At 58.5% G+C, this 17,516-nt stretch overlaps 1 protein-coding gene across 1 annotated transcript; it reads left to right on the plus strand.

Annotated features, from left to right (window-relative positions):
- The first annotated feature begins 3,014 nt into the window (after positions 1-3,014).
- On the plus strand, positions 3,015-8,537 carry IRX1 (iroquois homeobox 1). Its single transcript, XM_059916070.1, has 4 exons — positions 3,015-3,527; positions 6,350-7,376; positions 7,734-7,806; positions 8,082-8,537. The coding sequence occupies exons 1-4, from the start codon at positions 3,252-3,254 to the stop codon at positions 8,137-8,139; spliced, it is 1,434 nt and encodes a 477-aa protein (XP_059772053.1). The 5' UTR covers positions 3,015-3,251; the 3' UTR covers positions 8,140-8,537.
- Positions 8,538-17,516: the final 8,979 nt, after the last annotated feature.

Consider the following 17,516-nt stretch of genomic DNA (forward strand, 5'->3'; position numbering starts at 1 on the left):
GAACGCTCTGGCCGGCGAGGCTTCCAGACCAGTGGCCGGGCCTGCCTGAGCAACCCCTTGCGAGGCGGGGACGGGGGCTGAAGATCTGAGAAGCGGGTCTCTCCCCAGTCACCCATCCAGAGCAGCAGGGCTCCGGGCCGTCGGTTTTCGACGGCGGGGCGGCCGAAGCCCCGCAGCCTGCGTACCCCTCCGGTGCCCGCGGGTCCGGGCGCAGGACCAGGCTGGTCCGTTTCTTGACCCCGCGCCTTTCGGGCCACCAGAGTGACAGCCCTGGACGTCAGAAGGGCTTAGGTGGTGCACTGGGCCGGCCTCTTTGGGGAAAGTTCTGGATCCATTAGGCGGTTATTTAAGTCATCACGAGGTTCGGGCACAGGGCCTGTTCTCTTGGCTCAGGCACCCTGGGCCTTCCTGGGCCCTCCTTCACCACTTGATGATAAAAATGAGTAGAGGGCTGGCGGGAAGACGTCGAGCCAGCAAGTCTCTAGATCCTTCTCTGCCCCTCCCCCTCTCCATGATGGGAGGCAGATTTCTTCTTTTTTTAATTTTTATTTTTGTCGACGTTGCTTCCTAGTTTTCCACGTGCAAGTTTTGGGGTAAAGGGCCAAGGAGAAAGAAGGGAAGAGATGGGGAGTGGTGGTTGCCAAGCTCCATTAGGATCCCAGCACCTGGCCCTCAGGGAAAGAGAAAGGCCACAGGCACCTCTCCAGGGCTCCCTGGGGGCAAGGCCACAGGCCTTTCTAGTACCAGTTCCCCCATCACCTCCTAATCCTCAGGCACCATTTCTGGTGCGCCATTCCCACTCACCTCCCAGGTGCCTTCAGGAGCCAACAATCACTTCATGACCAGAAAGGAGGTGGTACAGACCGGGCACAGCGGGTGGCACTGCTGGGCTGGTTGAGGGTCAGGACAAAGACCGCTGCCCTGTCTCCCTCCACCTCCCCCCAGGTTGTGAGGGTTACAGCATGATGGGAGTCAAGGTGGGCTGTTGCAGGTAGGAGGTGGGCAGGTGATTCATCCCTGTGGCTGAATCTTGACACCGAGGATTTTCTCTGGGCTTACATTCCACCTGGTTCTCCAAGTCACACAAGAGGGCTTATCTCACCTGTATTTGCCTGTCACCCTGAAATGTGACACTGAAGTTTGCTAAACAGGACAGTGGTGGGGCTGGCCGGTTTGTTTGTTTTGGGGAGAGGGAGTTGGGGGAGAGGGAGCTGGGGAGTGCAGGGTGGTGGGCTGGGCAGCAGGAGGAAGCTGCGGTTAGGGACTTCCCAGAGCAGGACTGACCACCTGTGGCCCCCCAGAAGCTGTCAAAGGAAGCTTTCCTCCTTTGAAGGAAAGGAGCCCAGGCAGTTGCATGGGGTTTCTGGCGTGAGCAGGGGCTGGTTAGTGGGGTGGGGGTAGGTGTTGGAGAAGAGGGAGGACGGTATGAACAGGAAGAAAGCCTGACTCTGAACACAGAAAATAAAGCCTGATTACACAGCTGGTAATTAGTAATTACTATTACGGGCGTTATTGTCGCTAATTATAGGCGGTGGCTCTGTGACTGTCCTCAGGTCCCCAGATGGGGGAAACGGGATCCTTCCTGATGCTCGGGGAGTCCTTGGACCTAGCAGGTTGGGCCCTCTGGAATAGGGAACTAGAGGATGGTGATCGGGTCGGTGTCCAGGGTACAGGTGGCCCAGGTCACCAGCATCACATTATTCTGGGGGCATGGCCTCTGTTCTGTTGCCCCAAACGAGGCCGCCACCCAGGTCCCTGGATGAAATTCCTGCCGGGTTCCGCGTGCCCGAACGCAGCAGCAGGGAGTACACGCCTGGCGCCGGCTGCAGTTTAGGAGATGGAGCGCAAAGTGGCCCCGGGAGGCCAGGCAGGTACCCTGGGTGCGCTCCCCACCCGGCCTCCAGGACCAAGCCATTGAGCGCAGCGCAGAAGCGGCCTGCCCGAGAGGTCCAGGGCACAGGGAGGCGAGGAGGACCTTGCCCTCGGCGTCTGCGCCCCAGCCCCACAGGACCCCAGGCAATCCGGAGCCACCCCCCAGCGTGCGCTCTGCCCGGCCGGGTCGCTCGCCGCTCTTCTGGCGGGAGGAGGAGAGGGAAGCCCGGTCCCCGGCCTGGTCGCGGCGCCGCCTCGGGCCGGCGCGCTCCACACAAGTTTACTTCCTGCTTTTGCTCACCTAGTGGACAAACGTGGGGGGTCCAGGCCGCGCTGGCTTCTCCCATCGCCGGGGTGGGGGCGGATTGCTTCCCTCCCGGCCGCAGTGGTCCTTTCTCCGAAAAGAAAAGTGGTCCTTCGCCTCACCCCCAGGAACCGACCATCTGCTTCCCCCAAGCTAGTGGCTTCCCAGCTGGGGTTGCCCTTTCTCAAAGTTTTCACAATTGGAAAAGCCTGCAGGGTTCGGCCGCTTCCCGCTTCTCCAAGTGCAGCGAGGCCAGCCTAGCCCCTGCCAGATGACCTGTTAATACCTAGTGGGGGCCACGGGGACGCCACGACCGCGTCGGGGTGTCACGCCACGCCGGTTTAGTGGCACTTCCGCCAAAGATGACCCGGGGAGCCAACGGCAGCCTGGACATCGGAGGAGAGGCCGCTCCCCGCCGGCTGTCATCGCGCTCCCGCCCGCCCCTTCCCCGTCGCCCGAACGGTGGAAAAGCAGGCGCCGAGGTGTTTTTCGTGAGCAAGCAAGACACACCTCGGCTGCGAAACGGCCAGCTGCGGTGTCCGACAGCTGTAAACCGGCGTCGACAGGTTGTCAGACAGCCCCGGGGGCCGGCGGCGAAGGAGCCCGCGGCCTCCGGGCCCGCACCCGCTGCCCGGCCGCTCGCGCGGCCACCGCGGGCGGAGGTGGCCCGGCCGGCGCTGGGCACCACGTGCTCGCCGGGAGGGGCGGGAGCAGCCGGCGAGGGCGGGCGGGAGGCAGGGAGGGGGCAGGAGGGGAGCCGGGGGCGGGGCCAGCGCTCAAGGGGATGCCAATCAAAGCATCAACTTCAAATTGTGTCTGAAAGCCCCGCCGCCGAGCGGAGGGCGGCCGCCGCAGTCGGCGCGCGATCGCGGATCCGGGCGCAGGCGGGAGCCGGGCGCCAGCGAGCACCCGGCCGAGGAGCAGCCACCGGCCCCCGCCTCCGGGCCGGCCCGAGCGCGCCCGGCCGGCGGCCCGCTCCCCAAACCGCGCCTCCCCCGCCCCCTGCGCTCCCCCCCCGCCCCTTTAATACTTGCCCGCCGCCGCCGCCGCCGCCGCCGCCACCGAGTCCGCGGACATGTCCTTCCCGCAGCTGGGCTACCCGCAGTACCTGAGCGCCGCGGGGCCCGGCGCCTACGGCGGCGAGCGCCCGGGAGTGCTGGCCGCGGCTGCCGCGGCCGCCGCCGCCGCCTCGTCGGGCCGGCCCGGGGCGGCGGAGCTGGGCGCGGGCGCGGGAGCGGCCGCCGTCACCTCGGTGCTGGGCATGTACGCGGCGGCCGGCCCGTACGCGGGCGCGCCCAACTACAGCGCCTTCCTGCCCTACGCCGCGGACCTCAGCCTCTTCTCGCAGATGGTGAGTGAGCCTGGCCTGCTCGGCGCCCCGCACGCCGCCCGGGTCCCGGGTCCCGGGGCGGCGCGGGGCGCAGGAGGCGAGAGCGGGCGCCAGATCGGCCCTCCCGGCGGGGCCGAGGAGGTGGTGGCCGCGGGCGCTCAAAGAGGCCGGCCGGGAGCGGCCCCGCCACGGGCCCGAGGAAGCGGGGAGGTGGGAGGCTTGGGCTGCTCAGGGGGTCTCGCTGGGAGTCGGCAGGCCGCGGGAGGAGGCCCGGGGCGCGCGGCCGGCGCTGGAGGTCGGGGCCAATCTCGCCCGGCACCCCTGGCTTGGTGGCGGCGGGGGGGCTCGGCCCGGTTTGCCCGGACGCCCCTTCCCGGCCCGCGGGCCCCGCTGGCGCGACCGTTTCAGCGTTTGGGCTGAGCCAGGGAGACTCGATTTTCTCCCTCTTTGGCAGGGCTCGTGCAGTTGTATCTGAACCCTTTAAAGCGTAGTGGAGGCGGTCAAAATAAGCTTAACAATGGAGATCGGACGGGCCGAGGGGTCTCTTAGAGGCCTGAGCGCAAATTTGAAATTAAAAAAAAAAAAAATGAAGGCGAAATAATTGTTGGCATCTGAAACGGTGTGTGCTTTGACTTTCGTAAGTTGCCAAAGTTTTCATTTCATTTGCACTGAAAGAAAAGCACTTTTCTTCCTGCGTTGCATAATGGAGGATTGAAGAGACCGATGTCCCTGGGCTTAAAATAAATGCTGTCCTCTTAGGCTCCTGCCCCAGTGGGTGTCAGATGGAGAAGTCGGGGGCTGCAAATTTCATGCTCCGCGGGGCCGTTGATCTAAAGGGTCCATTTTCCTAGGTCTGACTGCAAAGCCTGCCTTAAACTTCGGGCTGCTGGGAATGGCTCGCCGGGCGCGCGGGTCGGGGAGGCAGACCCCTCCTGCACTGCTGCCCGCGGGGTCACGCAATTTGCGAGGACCCCCCCCCCCCGCCCACCCACACACCCCCGCCACGTCTCCCCACTCCGAGAAGAAGAGACAGGAAATACATACCCGACAGTAGTAAAGGAGCAAAGCAGCCGGTGTGTTTTCCTGTAACTTTTCTTGTAGTTTTGAAAAGAAAGCCTATTTCTCTGAAAGCGGCCCCAGCTGCCTTTCAGATCGCTTGCTATCAAAAAAGATCAGCTCCCATTTTGTTCTGGCGGCCGGGATGCAGGAGGAAGCGTTGAGAGATTTACAAGGTATCCTTTCAAAAAGAAGTCCCAGCAGAGACGAGGCCGAAATGTCTTCCTTGCAGTTACAACCAAAATAATTAGAAAAGTGCAAAGTACATTTTGCAAAGATTAGGCAAAAACGAAATCTGGCCGGAGAAATCTTGTCTCTGGGCCTCGACCACTGAACTAATTAGTCAAAGAAATCTTCTGCTTTTTGCAACTTTCTCCAGAGTCCCGTGTCCCCCCTCTGCTAACACAACAACTCGACAATTTTTACATGGAGGATTATAATTTTTTTTACAGAGATTTTGAATACAGATGTGTGCCAGTTGGGAAACCCGCGTGCGTTTGTAGGGGAGGGGGGCCTCTATGGTGAGGATCTGCTCCCATTGTAGTGAGGTTGGGAAGGGAGATGCTTGTTTTTTTTTCTCTTTTACGGAGGGGAAACTATATAGAAATCCAACCACCCCGCCCCCAAAGGTAGATGTACGTGTGTGCATGTGTTTCCTCCCGGTCTCCTGATGGTTCCTGGAAAGGAAGACTAAATCGAAACCCAAATTCTAGGTCTAGGTTTCCAAGCCTTTACGGTGGAGGATTTGGAAGTCCAAAAGATAAAATTGTGAGTGAATGTCTGTCTGGGCAATTTATGGTAATAATGAGGCCTAATGAGGTTGTTAGAAAGATAAAATGTTATTTACCAAAAAACCTGATGGGATAATTTGACTTGCTGTGTTTTACTACCGATGATAAAACGAATATTGATTGCAAATAAATCACGGCCTCTAAATGCCTTGCAAACAGTTTGTGCTTGCTTGCTCCTGATCAAAGTCAAACTTGAGAGATAAAGTCTCCGAGCAGAGGCCTAGGAAACAGTTCTGCTCCGCGCAGTTGGTGCTCCGGGCCCTCCCGTTAATGTTTTACCGGATAAACCCTCTTTTTGTATTTAAAAAAAACACATGGTGTTTTTGTTATTGTTGTTGATGATGGCCAGGATTAAAATTTTAAATTACCTGTCACCCACTGTAGACCTTTAAGTGCGGGGCGGGCGAGCCATTCTATGCAGGTTAATTTGGGAGCTAAAAGGAGTGTGCTTTCATTTTAAATTGCTGGTGGATTTGGACTCTCAGAAAACCCAGGATGGTTTATTTTGTTTGACCCCCTCAGGGTCAAAGGGAGGGGGCCTGGGCTCTTGGTTCTCTACGTTTGGAGAAACTGTTTCATCAGCCTGGTTAAAAGGTTTTCCCCTCTAGCGAGTGTGAGATAAACTTGGACACCCGGGCTTCTGGAGTTGTTTTGGGAGGTGGGGCTGGGGGCCCTGCGGGCGGCCTAGGGAAATCCTAGGGGCTGCGGCTCCCGCTGTGGTCTTCTAGAGATTCTAGGATTCTGCAACTTTTCTTGAGTGACAAAAAAATATCTCCATGATTGGTGGAAGGGCAGTTTCTGGAGGCAGCTTGTGGTCTGACCCCCTCTTCCAACCCGGGTGGTGCATTAGGACCAAGCTTCCTATTCTGGTGCCGGCTGGAGCGTCTGCCTCCCACTTTCCCAGTTTTGGGGACTCATCTCCCTCTCTCTCTCTCTCTCTCTCTCTCTCTTCCCCCTGCTTTCTCTCTACTCCCTCGCTGGGCCTTGTGGCTGCAGGGTTCACAGTATGAGCTCAAGGACAACCCCGGGGTGCACCCCGCCACCTTCGCCGCCCACACGGCGCCGGCCTATTACCCCTACGGGCAGTTCCAGTACGGGGATCCCGGGCGACCCAAGAACGCCACGCGCGAGAGCACCAGCACGCTCAAGGCCTGGCTCAACGAGCACCGCAAGAACCCCTACCCCACCAAGGGCGAGAAGATCATGCTGGCCATCATCACCAAGATGACCCTCACGCAGGTCTCCACCTGGTTCGCCAACGCGCGCCGGCGCCTCAAGAAGGAGAACAAGGTGACGTGGGGCGCGCGCAGCAAGGACCAGGAGGACGGCGCTCTCTTCGGAAGCGATACCGAGGGGGACCCTGAGAAGGTCGAGGACGACGAGGAGATCGACCTGGAGAGCATCGACATCGACAAGATCGACGAGCACGACGGCGACCAGAGCAACGAGGATGACGAGGACAAAGCCGAGGCACCGCGCGCGCCCGCCCCGCCCGCCGCCCTCGGCCGGGACCAGGGCTCGCCGCTGGCGGCCGCCGACACGTTCAAGCCCCAAGACTCCCCCCTGGGCCTGGCCAAGGAGGTCCCGGAGCCCGGCAGCACGCGCCTGCTGAGTCCGGGCGCCGCGGCGGGCGGCCTGCAGGGCGCGCCGCACAGCAAGCCCAAGATCTGGTCTCTGGCCGAGACGGCCACCAGCCCCGACGGCGCGCCCAAGGCCTCGCCGCCTCCCGCCGCCCATGCGGGCGCGCACGGGCCCCCCGCGGGCGCGCCGCTGCAACACCCGGCCTTCCTGCCCAGCCACGGACTGTACACCTGCCACATCGGCAAGTTCTCCAACTGGACCAACGGCGCGTTCCTCACGCAGGGCTCGCTGCTCAATGTGCGCTCCTTCCTGGGCGTTGGCGCGCCCCACGGCCCGCACCTGTCCGCGCCGCCGCCGCCGCCGCCGCAGCCGCCCGTCACCGTGGCCGCGGGGGTGCTCCACGGCGACAAGGCCTCGTCCCGCAGCAGCCCCTCGCTCCCAGGTACAGCGCCCCGGGACGTCCGCCCTGCCCCAGGCCGGTAATCCGGAGCCCGGGCCATGCTGGGGATGGAGGGGAGCTCTGGCCCCGGAGGGTGCCAGGCGGTGAGCGCTGAGCTCGGGGTTGAGCAGTAATCCCTGCCTGAGTTCAAGGAGCGAGGCCACGGCCCTCAGGCTCTCCCGAGAAAGCTGAGCTCTACCCGCTGGCCTGTCCCGGGGGAGGCGGGGAGGTTTCCCTGGAGACACTTCCCAGCGACGGGGCGGGGGGGCGGGGAGGAGGCCTGTGCCGCTCTGAGGCACCCCTTCCCTTCCCCGCACTGTCTCTCGGCCCTAACGCTCTGCCTCTTCCCCTCCCTCGCAGAGAGAGACCTCATCCCCAGGCCGGACTCGCCGGCACAGCAGTTAAAGTCGCCCTTCCAGCCCGTGCGCGACAAGTGAGTGCCGTTGGTGTTTACCTCTGGGTAGGGGCGAGGGGGATTCGGGGGCCGGAGGCTGAGCAGTGGCAGGCGGCAGAGGGGTCGCGCAGTTAACGTGGACGGGGCGCTGTCCCGGGCCAGCGTAGTGCGCCCCCGTTTCTCCCGAGCCGGGAGCCTCTCGGGGCAGGTCACCCCGCCCCCCAGGCGCTTGGCTGGCAGCACCGGCCATGCTGGGTCCCAGCTTCCATCCACTGACAGCGCTGTGTCCTTGTCTTGCTGTGTTTCCCCTGCAGCTCGCTGGCCCCGCAGGAGGGGACGCCGAGGATCCTAGCAGCCCTCCCATCAGCCTGATCCAGGGTCTTCTTTTGCTTTTGCGGGGGGAGGGGGGGAGAAGTTCGGGAGGGGAGGGGGTGAGGGAGGAATCAAGACAAATACTTCAAACTGGTGTAAAGGGCAAATCTGGCAACGAAGTCAAGGACTCCCATCCATCGCTTTCTGCAGAAAGGGGCTCGTCCGGCCCGAGCTCGCGTCCGGGCAGCCCGACCTCTGCCCGCCGCCCCGGGTGGCCGTCACCGTGCTCCGGGCGATTATCAGTTCGGTAAATGCCCCCATGTGCTTCTGTCTTTCTTTTCTTTCTTTTTTTTTTTTTTCCTTCTGTATATAGAGTGATTTCAGATTGTAAATAGCGCGTCAGCGAACCTGTCTAAATCATATATTTTTGTCTAATAAACTAAATGAAATGATGGCCACTGCTCCTGCTGCTGTGTGTGGCTGGGCGTCGCTGGGGGCGTCCTCAATCTTGGAATCAGGAGTCCTGGCATCCTGGCAGGGCTCTAGTGTCTGTGGCTGGGGAGAGAAGCTCCGGGGGAGTTTCCACCCCAAAGGCCGGTGCTTCTCAGTCTCCTGATTGTTGTTGCATTTGTTAATGTCACCAGGGCAATCCTTGTTGGCAGTTCAGTTCTTTCCAACTCTTACACATTTATCTGGACACGCCCTTCTCAGGACATAAATGAGTTCGATTTTAGGCAGTTTATAAAACGATTCTTTGAAGTGGGCAACGATGGGGGAAAAGTGAAAAGAATTTCCAATCCTCTCCCCAAAGGAGAACTTCGTATTTGAAATCAGTTTATAACCAGTTGTCTCAGTGGTGCATCGTGGCGTCGGGGCGTTTCATAGGTAGAATGAGGATATAATGGAGTATGAAATTTTGCTTTCAGTGTATTTTTTAGTTATTTGGCTGAATCACACGTGGAGAAATTGGAATTTTTTTTTTTTTTTAAACTCTCCTGCCAGGGATGCAGCTCCGTGGTTCTCTGGGCGTGTGAGCGACGGGGCTGCAGTAGTGTGTGTGGGTGACAAAGAGGGGAACGGGCTTCGGTCTCCCAGGGACGCCCCTTTAAGCTCATGCGCCCTGCACTGGGCCCACCCAGCGAGCCGAGGAGCCAGTAAGGCCCAGATGGCCGCTGGGCCGGGAGGCAGCTGGAGTGATGGTAGGGAACAATGCAGAAGGAGCCGGCCCGGAGCCTCGGGAACCGCACTGGTCAGGGCTCCGGGCCGTGGGGCGTGCGGAGCGAGATGCGCAGCCTGCACTTCCAGAGGGTGCAGGACCCCTGAATTGGTGAAAACCGCGAAAGCAGACGTTTGTAAAACTGGCAGTGAGGATGGGGGCTGCGGAGGTACCCGGCCCAGTGGGGAGGAGGCCGAGTCCCCGGTGTCGGACAGGACCTCCCCCACCCCGAGCCGAGTCCCAGATTCGCCCTCGAGACCCTCGGGACCCGCTGTCCCGGGGCCGCTCGCGGCGGCGAGGGACGCGGCTGCGGGAGGGGAAAGCCGGGCGCGGCCGGCTGCCCCTGGCTCCTCTGCGGCGAGGAAAGGGGCGCTCGTGCCGAGAACCAGCGGGCGCCACCCACCGGACCGCCGCCCCCGGCGCCCGCGTCCTTCTCCAGCGCCTCCCCCCGCCGCCATCGGTCTAGACGAAAAGGTCCCCGCTTGCCGCCCCCGAGGCCGGAGGGAGCGCGAAGGGGCGGCCGCGGCAAGCGTGGCCCGACGGTACGTCGGGGTGCGCGGGTGCGGAGCGTGGAGCCGCTGGAGAGCCGGGCCGCGGAGCCGAGCCGAGGGCCGGCTGGGGGGCGGCGGCCGCGGTGGAGGCGCTTCCAGTCCGAACGGACGTGCTCGAGGCGCCCTCTATGGGCCGCAAGCGGAATAGGGCCCCGGTGGAGGCGTCAGTCTCGCTCCTGGGGTAGGGCCCCAAATCTGGGGGTCCTTGGCTTTGGGGGTGCTGCGGACGCGAGCCTCGAATTATGTTGGGGAGGCTTTCTCTGTGTTCTAGAGTGCCACCCACTTGTTTGAAATTGGGGGTGTGTGTTGCTGGGCCTACTGCGTAGGCTGCTGGCATTTGGGGACAGGGGCGAGGACCAGGCCCGGCTCTGGCTCCGGGTGTTCGCGCTGTCCCCAGGGGCCCTGGCCGATTCAGCGAGGAGCTCCTGGCCTGTCCTCGATGCTAGGACTGCAGGGGACAGTGCGGCCCTCCGCTCCCCATTCCAGAGCTCTGGAACAGAACCTTGGGCCCCACCCTGACCTCTGGGACCCCACGGCTCCCGCGTTCTTGGGAGAGTGCGCGGCGACAGACCTTTGAGGAGCGGTGCTCGGGTCCTCTGATGAGGAAGTGCGTTCTTGGCCCACAGACAAGCTGTTCTGGCGGCCACATCGTGCTGGGAAACCCCTTCTGAGCTACTGCAGGAAGCAGCAGGTGGGATTCAGGTGGGCTATGGCGTCCTCCGCCCCTGGCCCAGTTCCACTGTCTTTACCCCTAACCCCCCAGAATCAAATAGGATGGTCCATGCAGGTGTTTCTGCTTTCAACTCATATTTCCATTCTTTCTTTCTATCCAGTACATTTGGGACCCCTGGATGCTGCCGCCCAGGTGGCTGAGCCAGCAGGGGGGTCCGAGGCCTCAGAACCCTGTGGCCTGGAAGTCGTGAAGGGTCCCTGCCCCCCTCCTGGGGACCAAAGCTTCACTGCAAAGAAATCAGATTGCCAGCCTCAGAATGATTTTCCTCCATTGAAGAGCTGGACATGAATTTTTAATTGAGCATTGAAAAGCATTTCTGTCCTTTGTGTGCTGTTTGTTTACATCTTTCCCAACCACTGCAGCCACCTAAGGGTGTGCACGCCTAGGGGTGTGCGGTGCCCCACGGGAGGTCCTGATGAGCCCACTGCTTCAGCACCTGAAATATCTGGGAGTGGACATAGAAACCCCCTTTTCTTTAAAGCCAAAGTGGAAGTTCTTCTGGAACTTTCTGTGTGTACAGAGGTGCTCTCTCCCACCTTCCCCTACCCGTACCCAGCACAATTTCTGAGGGTGACAGTAGTCCTGTAAGGAGGAGACTAAACCTGAAAATGGGTAAGGGTGAGGGATGTCTACTGGATTAATGTTGGCAACTTGGCCTCCCTCCTCCTCAGGGACCAGGTTCCCATAGAAAGGACACCCTGTGTCCGGGACAGCAGACTTCTGTCTTTATTGGGTCTTATTTTTGGAGAGAGGGTAAAGAGGAAATCCGATTTGGAGACCTCCTCTCTGCTCCAGCTCAGGCCTGCAGAGGTGACGGGGAGATGGTCCAGGTGTGGTTTTTCTAGACCAGCACCTCCCCTCAGACATTGCTGGTCTGAGGACTTGGGGAGTGAGTGCAGGCCCCATCCCAATCGGTGACCCGCTGGTCTCTGAAATCTCACTGCTCCCACCCTCCTTCCCTCCCTCCCCCGATCAATTATATTCACCAGCACATTTATCTCGCCTGCAATATGGAGAATTCATATTCATATCTCGGTTTTAGTGGCCTGACACTGATTAATGTAATACTCGCCGTGACTCCGACGGGCTGCCCCCCGATGAATCATGCCCTATAAAGTTTCAGTCGTCCTTGTAGATGGGACTGCCGGGGAGCTAGGAAGCCGGAGAAGGAGGGAGGGAGGGGGAGAGGAGAGAGAGAGGTCAGGGTGGGCGCACACCTGTGGTGCCCTAGGCTGGGCGCTGGTCCTCTCCCCTGGGGCGGAGGCCTTGGCAGGGCCCTGGCCCCTCTGCCCGAACCCCTCTCCTAAGCCGAGGACTCTTTCTGGTCCTCCGGCCCTGGGGTTTCCTTCCCTTCCTGATGGTGCCGGCAGGCCTGGGGTTGCCAGGTGGCCGAGGCAGGGTCAGGCTGGGGCTGAGGCTGCCGGGTGACTGCTCAGGTTTATGGGGAGTTTGGAGCCCAGAACGCTGTCCTGAAAGTGGTGCGGGAAGTGTGCCCGTGGGAATGGGATTTTGCCCCTGGGGCATTCAAGTTGGAGGTCAGAAAGGAGGGAAGGAAGCTAAGCCCAGAGAGGGTTGCTGGTGGGGGGGTGGCTTGGCACAGGTTTGGGGTACACAGGCCGTAGGGGCTTGGGAAGCCTGCCCGGCCTCCAGCGGTCTCTGCTCCCTGCCTGGGCGGCCCGGGCCGCATCGCAGGGCCCAGCACTGGGGCATGAGTCAGTCAGTCAGGCTCTCAGGCCTCCCAGGGACCGGAGGGGGGAAGCTCTGGGTACCTGACACTGAGCACGCGCCCTGTGCCTTGTGGTCCCTCCACTTGCCTGGCCCTGGGGAGCTTCCTGTCTCATCTCTCTGGCCTCAACTGGAGGATGCAGCTCCTGGTGGGGGGGTCAGCGGGCGTGAGTTGGCCCTGGGGTGGCGAATCCAGGGTTGGGTGGACCAGGAGGTAGAACAAGGAGGTAGAGGGGTGCACTCTAGGGGTAGTGACAGTGCCCAGCCACCTCAGGGGGTCCCCTGAACTGGCGTGAAGGGAGCAGGGCCCCCAGGAAAGGTTTCCTGGGCTGCGCCTGTCCACCCAGGGGCATGGGGTGACTGGTCCCTCCACGTAAAAAGCCCCGCAGCCATCCCCTCTCAGCTCTGCTGGGGACAGAGAGCCTGCAGGTCTGCCCCAGCGCCTCTCGGAGCCAGTGGCCCTAATTATAGCTCCGAGCTGAGAGGCCTCAGAAGGTCATCCCACGGGGACTGCTGGCTGCCTTTGTGCTCCAGCTACTGAAGCTCGATGCACACCCCTCCCTCCCAATACAGACGTCTGAGAATGGGCCCTCTTGGGGCAGCATAGCGGGGACGGACGGAGGGGACCCGGTGGCACGGGGACCACAGGGCCTGGGGCCACAGTGCTTTCAGAGGCTCATGAAAATATTTAATTTCTTTTCAAATGAAAAGAAAAGTTTCTTTTAGGTCGAGGAAAACGTGTCAATAGACTCTATCAGTATATTCATTCATCTTTGTATCACGCAGCCTTAACATTTCTTTCTTATCATTTGTTTTCAGTGGAGGAGAAGACCCAGGGCCCATGCAAGTCACCCGGGTGGCACAGGTTGGGGAGGCCCCTGGAGTGGCTGGAAATTCTGGAACTGTCTTCAGTGGGAGGTCAGAGAAGGCGGTGGCCCTGAGCCCGGCAGGGGAGCGGGCAGCGCAGCGGGGACTCTGGGAGGGCCCTCGGGGTGCTCAGGCCTGGTGGACGCCCCTACCCGCCCCCACCAGCATCCCCCGCCGGCCCGGGTGGGGCGCAAGTGCAGCTCTTCCTTCGGGCCGCTGTCCGGTTTCTGCAGACGCCGCGGGTGTCTCTGATCCCCTAATCCATTTACCCAGCGGCCTGAGCACCGGCGGAATGCGGGGACACAATGGCCCGGCTGCACCAGGGGGCCGGCGCACCCACCTACTCCCGCCCCGCCGTCCCCATTGTCTGTCCGCGGTCCGCGGGGTCCCGGGCTCGGGGGCAGAGCGCAGCGGTGGGAATAACTCCGAGACGGTTTACATCCTCGAAACCGAAGGGCATTTTTCCTTAATTCCTTCTACTTGAAACTGCCCTTTCGAGCGGGGAAGATGCTGTCCGGGTTTCTCCGCGGGGGCGGAGCGCAGGTACTCCGGGGAGGGGGCCCCGGCGGGCGGGGAGGGTCAGGGGGCGACTGCAAACAGGGAGCAATGCGGGCTGGTCACTTGCAGTCTTTCCTCCGCGTGTCTTTTCCCGTTTGCTTGTTTGTCGCTGCTGTAGCTTTGCTCGTTACTGAATTTTAAACGTATGGTTAATTGCCGGGTCCTCGGGTAGCTGCGGCAATGTCTGAAAATATTAAATACATCTGCGAGACGGTGGGCAAGAGAAATTAAACAGGTGCTGGCTGCAGTGAATGTTAAAAAGGTCTCACAATGAAGTGATTAGCATTTTTATGAATAAAATTAATCACGCATTAACTCTGCGGCACAGTACATCTGAAAGCCAAATGTGGCCCAGGAAGCCCCTTTCTTACACCCAGGAACTTTGGAGGCCTCCTGGGCCCTCAGCAAACATCCAACCATTAGGAATTTCTAACTATTTATGAGAGGATGTGTCAATAACAGCTATCTGAATTTGAGGCAAGGAAAAGAAAACCTCCAAGAATACCACCACGGCTAGCACAGGTAGGGCAAAATTAAAAAAAACAACCACCACTTTTTTTTTTTTTTTTTTTTTCCCTCTCCTTTGGCAAACCCTCAGTCAAAACCAGTCATTTCCATGCTCGGATGTGCTCCTGGGATTGTGTGGACCTGGATCCAGGAGGGCAGCAGGCAGCAATGGGGGAGGTGGAAGCCGAGTCCCAGAGCCTGGGAGGGCTGCTTTCCCCTGCCCTTGTCCGGGGCCCACGGTTCTGGGGAAGTGGATCGGAGTGGAGGGCAGGCCTCCACATTATTAAAATTTCCAGTCTTGCAGATAATCAACTGCGATTTCTCCTCTCCCCGACTCTCCTCTCCCTCCTTTCTAATCTCTTGCCACTGTGGTTTTGGGATTATTCCAGCAGGCTGTACAAAGGGAAGCAAAGGCATCTGAAGTGTCACTCTACAGCTGTGGCAAAGGAACAGCATTGCCATTTTGTTGATGCTCCCAGTTCATGTGCGCAGCAGAAGGTGGAATCAAAGCAGCGCGTCTCCTCAGTTCTGCACGTTATTTTTCCCCACTGTGGCAAACCTCTCCGAGCTCCGTGAACCAGGAAAACCACGGTCCCTGTTTGAGTTGATATATTAATATTTACTGAGGATTTGCAAGGTCGGGGCTAAATGTCAGCAGATTGCTGGGGCAGTCCTGTAGGGAATAATTAAACAAATCTCACAGCAGTTCATCCTCCTAACATCTTTATTAATCTTTTTTTTTTTTCTCCCTTCCCCTCCTGAAAGAGTACATTGAAATATTGCTTTTGCAACCTTAGAGAAGATTCAGAATAAGTAATAGTAAAATACTGTGCTGGCGATGTTTGCTTTGGAGGGTCTCTGGACCCTTCCCTGGCAGGTGTTTGAGGGCAGGGAGGCGCTGATGGGTGAATTACCGCTGAGCGGTTGTGATTTTCACCTGCCCTTCCAACACATTTATCCTGACCAATTTGCCAGACACAGTCCTACCGCTTCCGTGATTCCATCCGAACCCCGGCTATGCCGCGTAGTCCGCTGTGCAGAGCGAGGGGGCGGCCGGCCGCCGCTTCTGGGTGTCTGCCTTCTTTAGTGTGATTATAGGTTACACTTAGAACAAGTTGGACAATTGTCTTTAATAAGCTTCATAATTAGTGTCGGGATGCCTCATTACAAGTCATAGCCTGTAGCAGTCCTGGGCCAAACAGCCCTCTGCAATCTGATTTATTTTTTATCAGGCAGCAGGAGCTGTCTGGAGTTTTTGTTTGTATAATGGGGGCCTGCATCAGGCCCCCAGTGTAAAAATACCACCAGGAAATTAATTGCTTCTGTGTGGATTCACCGCAGATGTGTCCTGTTGATCAGAATGGTATATTTTTGACTTTGCTGTCCTGCGGTGAGTTGTAAAAAAAATAAAATGAAAGCCAGCAATGCAAACATATTAGCATCAATATAGATTCAGTATGGCATAATTGAAAACATGGGGTTGCAGGGGAAGATGTGCAGGGAAAGTTCAAGTTTCTAGTAAGATTGTTTTCCTTCCTGTTCTCTTTCACAGTTTTTTTTTTTTTTTTTTGATTATATATGAATGGATGTATGTATTGCTCCTAAGTGGAACCATCTCTGGGCAGACATGTGGCTGGAATGTCAGCTGGTTTCTGGCTGAAAGATCTTCTTACAATAACATAAACCCTATTGGAGTGGCTGATCCCCTGCCCCGAGCCTGACACCAGGGCCCCTGTTTGAGGTCCATGGTTTGACGCTGTTACAATGGTGCCAGGGAGAGTCTGGGCCGCTCATCTTGGCTCCACCCTGAAGGGGCCTCAGGTGGCTCTGGGTGGCTCGGCCTCGTGTGTGCTCCGCTTTTGCATGTGTGTGCACTTCACGTGTGACTAAGCCATGTGGACAAATCTTTCTCATATGCTCTCTGCGCTGCTCCCTGGGCTCAGATATAAATAAATACTTTTTCGTCAGACCACTTGATCCCCCTACATTCTGATGAATTTGCAAATGAGTCCTCCAACTTAGAACATTTTAAAGATATTTTCACGCTGACTTGTCCCCGAATTAGAATTTGTCACTTGCGTGTTTTATTCTTGGCACTGGACTGTCCGTTGCTGGCGAGTCTATGTGGCTCACCACGGCTAGGGTGGAAGTGTAGTTCCTCACGTCCCTTTGATTTTTCTAGAGGAGTTCCATGAGCTTCGTTTTCCTGTTCCTCCTTTTTGAGCCTGTTTGAGGTCAGGACTCTGGTTTTCATGCTCAGCACTGTATTGGGATGGAGTTGGTCAATTTAACCTCAGCTAACTCAACAGACTACACCTTATTTATGGAAAAACAAAAGCAGAAATGAACGCTGAATGTGATGTCATGATAAAGATCATAAGACATTGAGAATTGGGCAGGAAAATAAATACGTTTCATATACAGAAGAACAGATTGCTCTGATCTGGGCTCCTGTGGATGCAGCAGGTGCTTCTGCAGAGGCAGCGAGAATCATGACCACTAGAACCTCTCAGCTCGGGTTTGCAGGGTCCTGTCCATGGGAGGGTTCTAGTGGTCACTCTTGGAATTCCACATCCCGCTGATTACAATGGTCTCATCGGCAGCAAATGCTTACAGGTAGGTGTGGGATCCCTGAGGGAGAGGCACGTGGACCCCTTGCTTGTTCTCCGTGAGAACACAGGGGGCGAGGCCTGGGGGGCATTACCTCCTGGTTTCCAGGTAAAGCCCCGGCGGCTGTGCGGTGATCTGATGGGTGAACTCGGGGAGCAGAGGCAGTGGGGTCAAGAGGAGGTGCCCAGGGTGGGGTGTGTGTGAGAGAGACAGATGGGCAGAGACAGAGAGAGAGATTGAGAGACAAATAAGGAGAGATGAAGATCCAGAACCGCGTGTCTCCTGCTGGGTAACCTACCCTCCTCCTTCCTCTTTCCCAGATACCTCTCACCCCCTTCCCACGGAGAACGGCGCAGCAGGACCCTTAGGGAAACGTGTTCAAAATGCATGTTCCCTAACAGCCCTTTCCCCATTCCCATTTCAGCAGGTGTCGGGGGCCACGTCTTCTGCATTTTAAATCAGGGTCATTCTGAAGCCCAGGTGGAGCCCACACTTGGAGAAACACCCCGTGGATCCCAGGATGCATTGAATTCCTTCCTGTTAAGGAATCAGCTGGCAAGGGGCTTGAGTGTCACCCTTCCTGGTTCGTTAACCCTTGAGCTGAGTGTGGGACTGGAAGGTTCTAAGCACTGCAGAACCAAACAAATTCATCTTTGGCGGTGAGAGTCGT

This window comes from Balaenoptera ricei, chromosome 3 (assembly GCF_028023285.1).
Source record: "Balaenoptera ricei isolate mBalRic1 chromosome 3, mBalRic1.hap2, whole genome shotgun sequence".
Lineage (NCBI taxonomy): Eukaryota > Metazoa > Chordata > Mammalia > Artiodactyla > Balaenopteridae > Balaenoptera > Balaenoptera ricei.

What these genes read in the sequence shown, in the direction of transcription:
- IRX1 (XM_059916070.1), top strand. Translation starts at nt 3,252, where the DNA reads ATGTCCTTCCCGCAGCTGGGCTACCCGCAGTACCTGAGCGCCGCGGGG. An exon ending in CAGCAGCCCCTCGCTCCCAG is followed by an intron (nt 7,377 to 7,733) that starts GTACAGCGCCCC and finishes CCTCCCTCGCAG; the next exon opens with AGAGAGACCTCATCCCCAGG. An exon ending in TTCCAGCCCGTGCGCGACAA is followed by an intron (nt 7,807 to 8,081) that starts GTGAGTGCCGTT and finishes TTTCCCCTGCAG; the next exon opens with CTCGCTGGCCCCGCAGGAGG.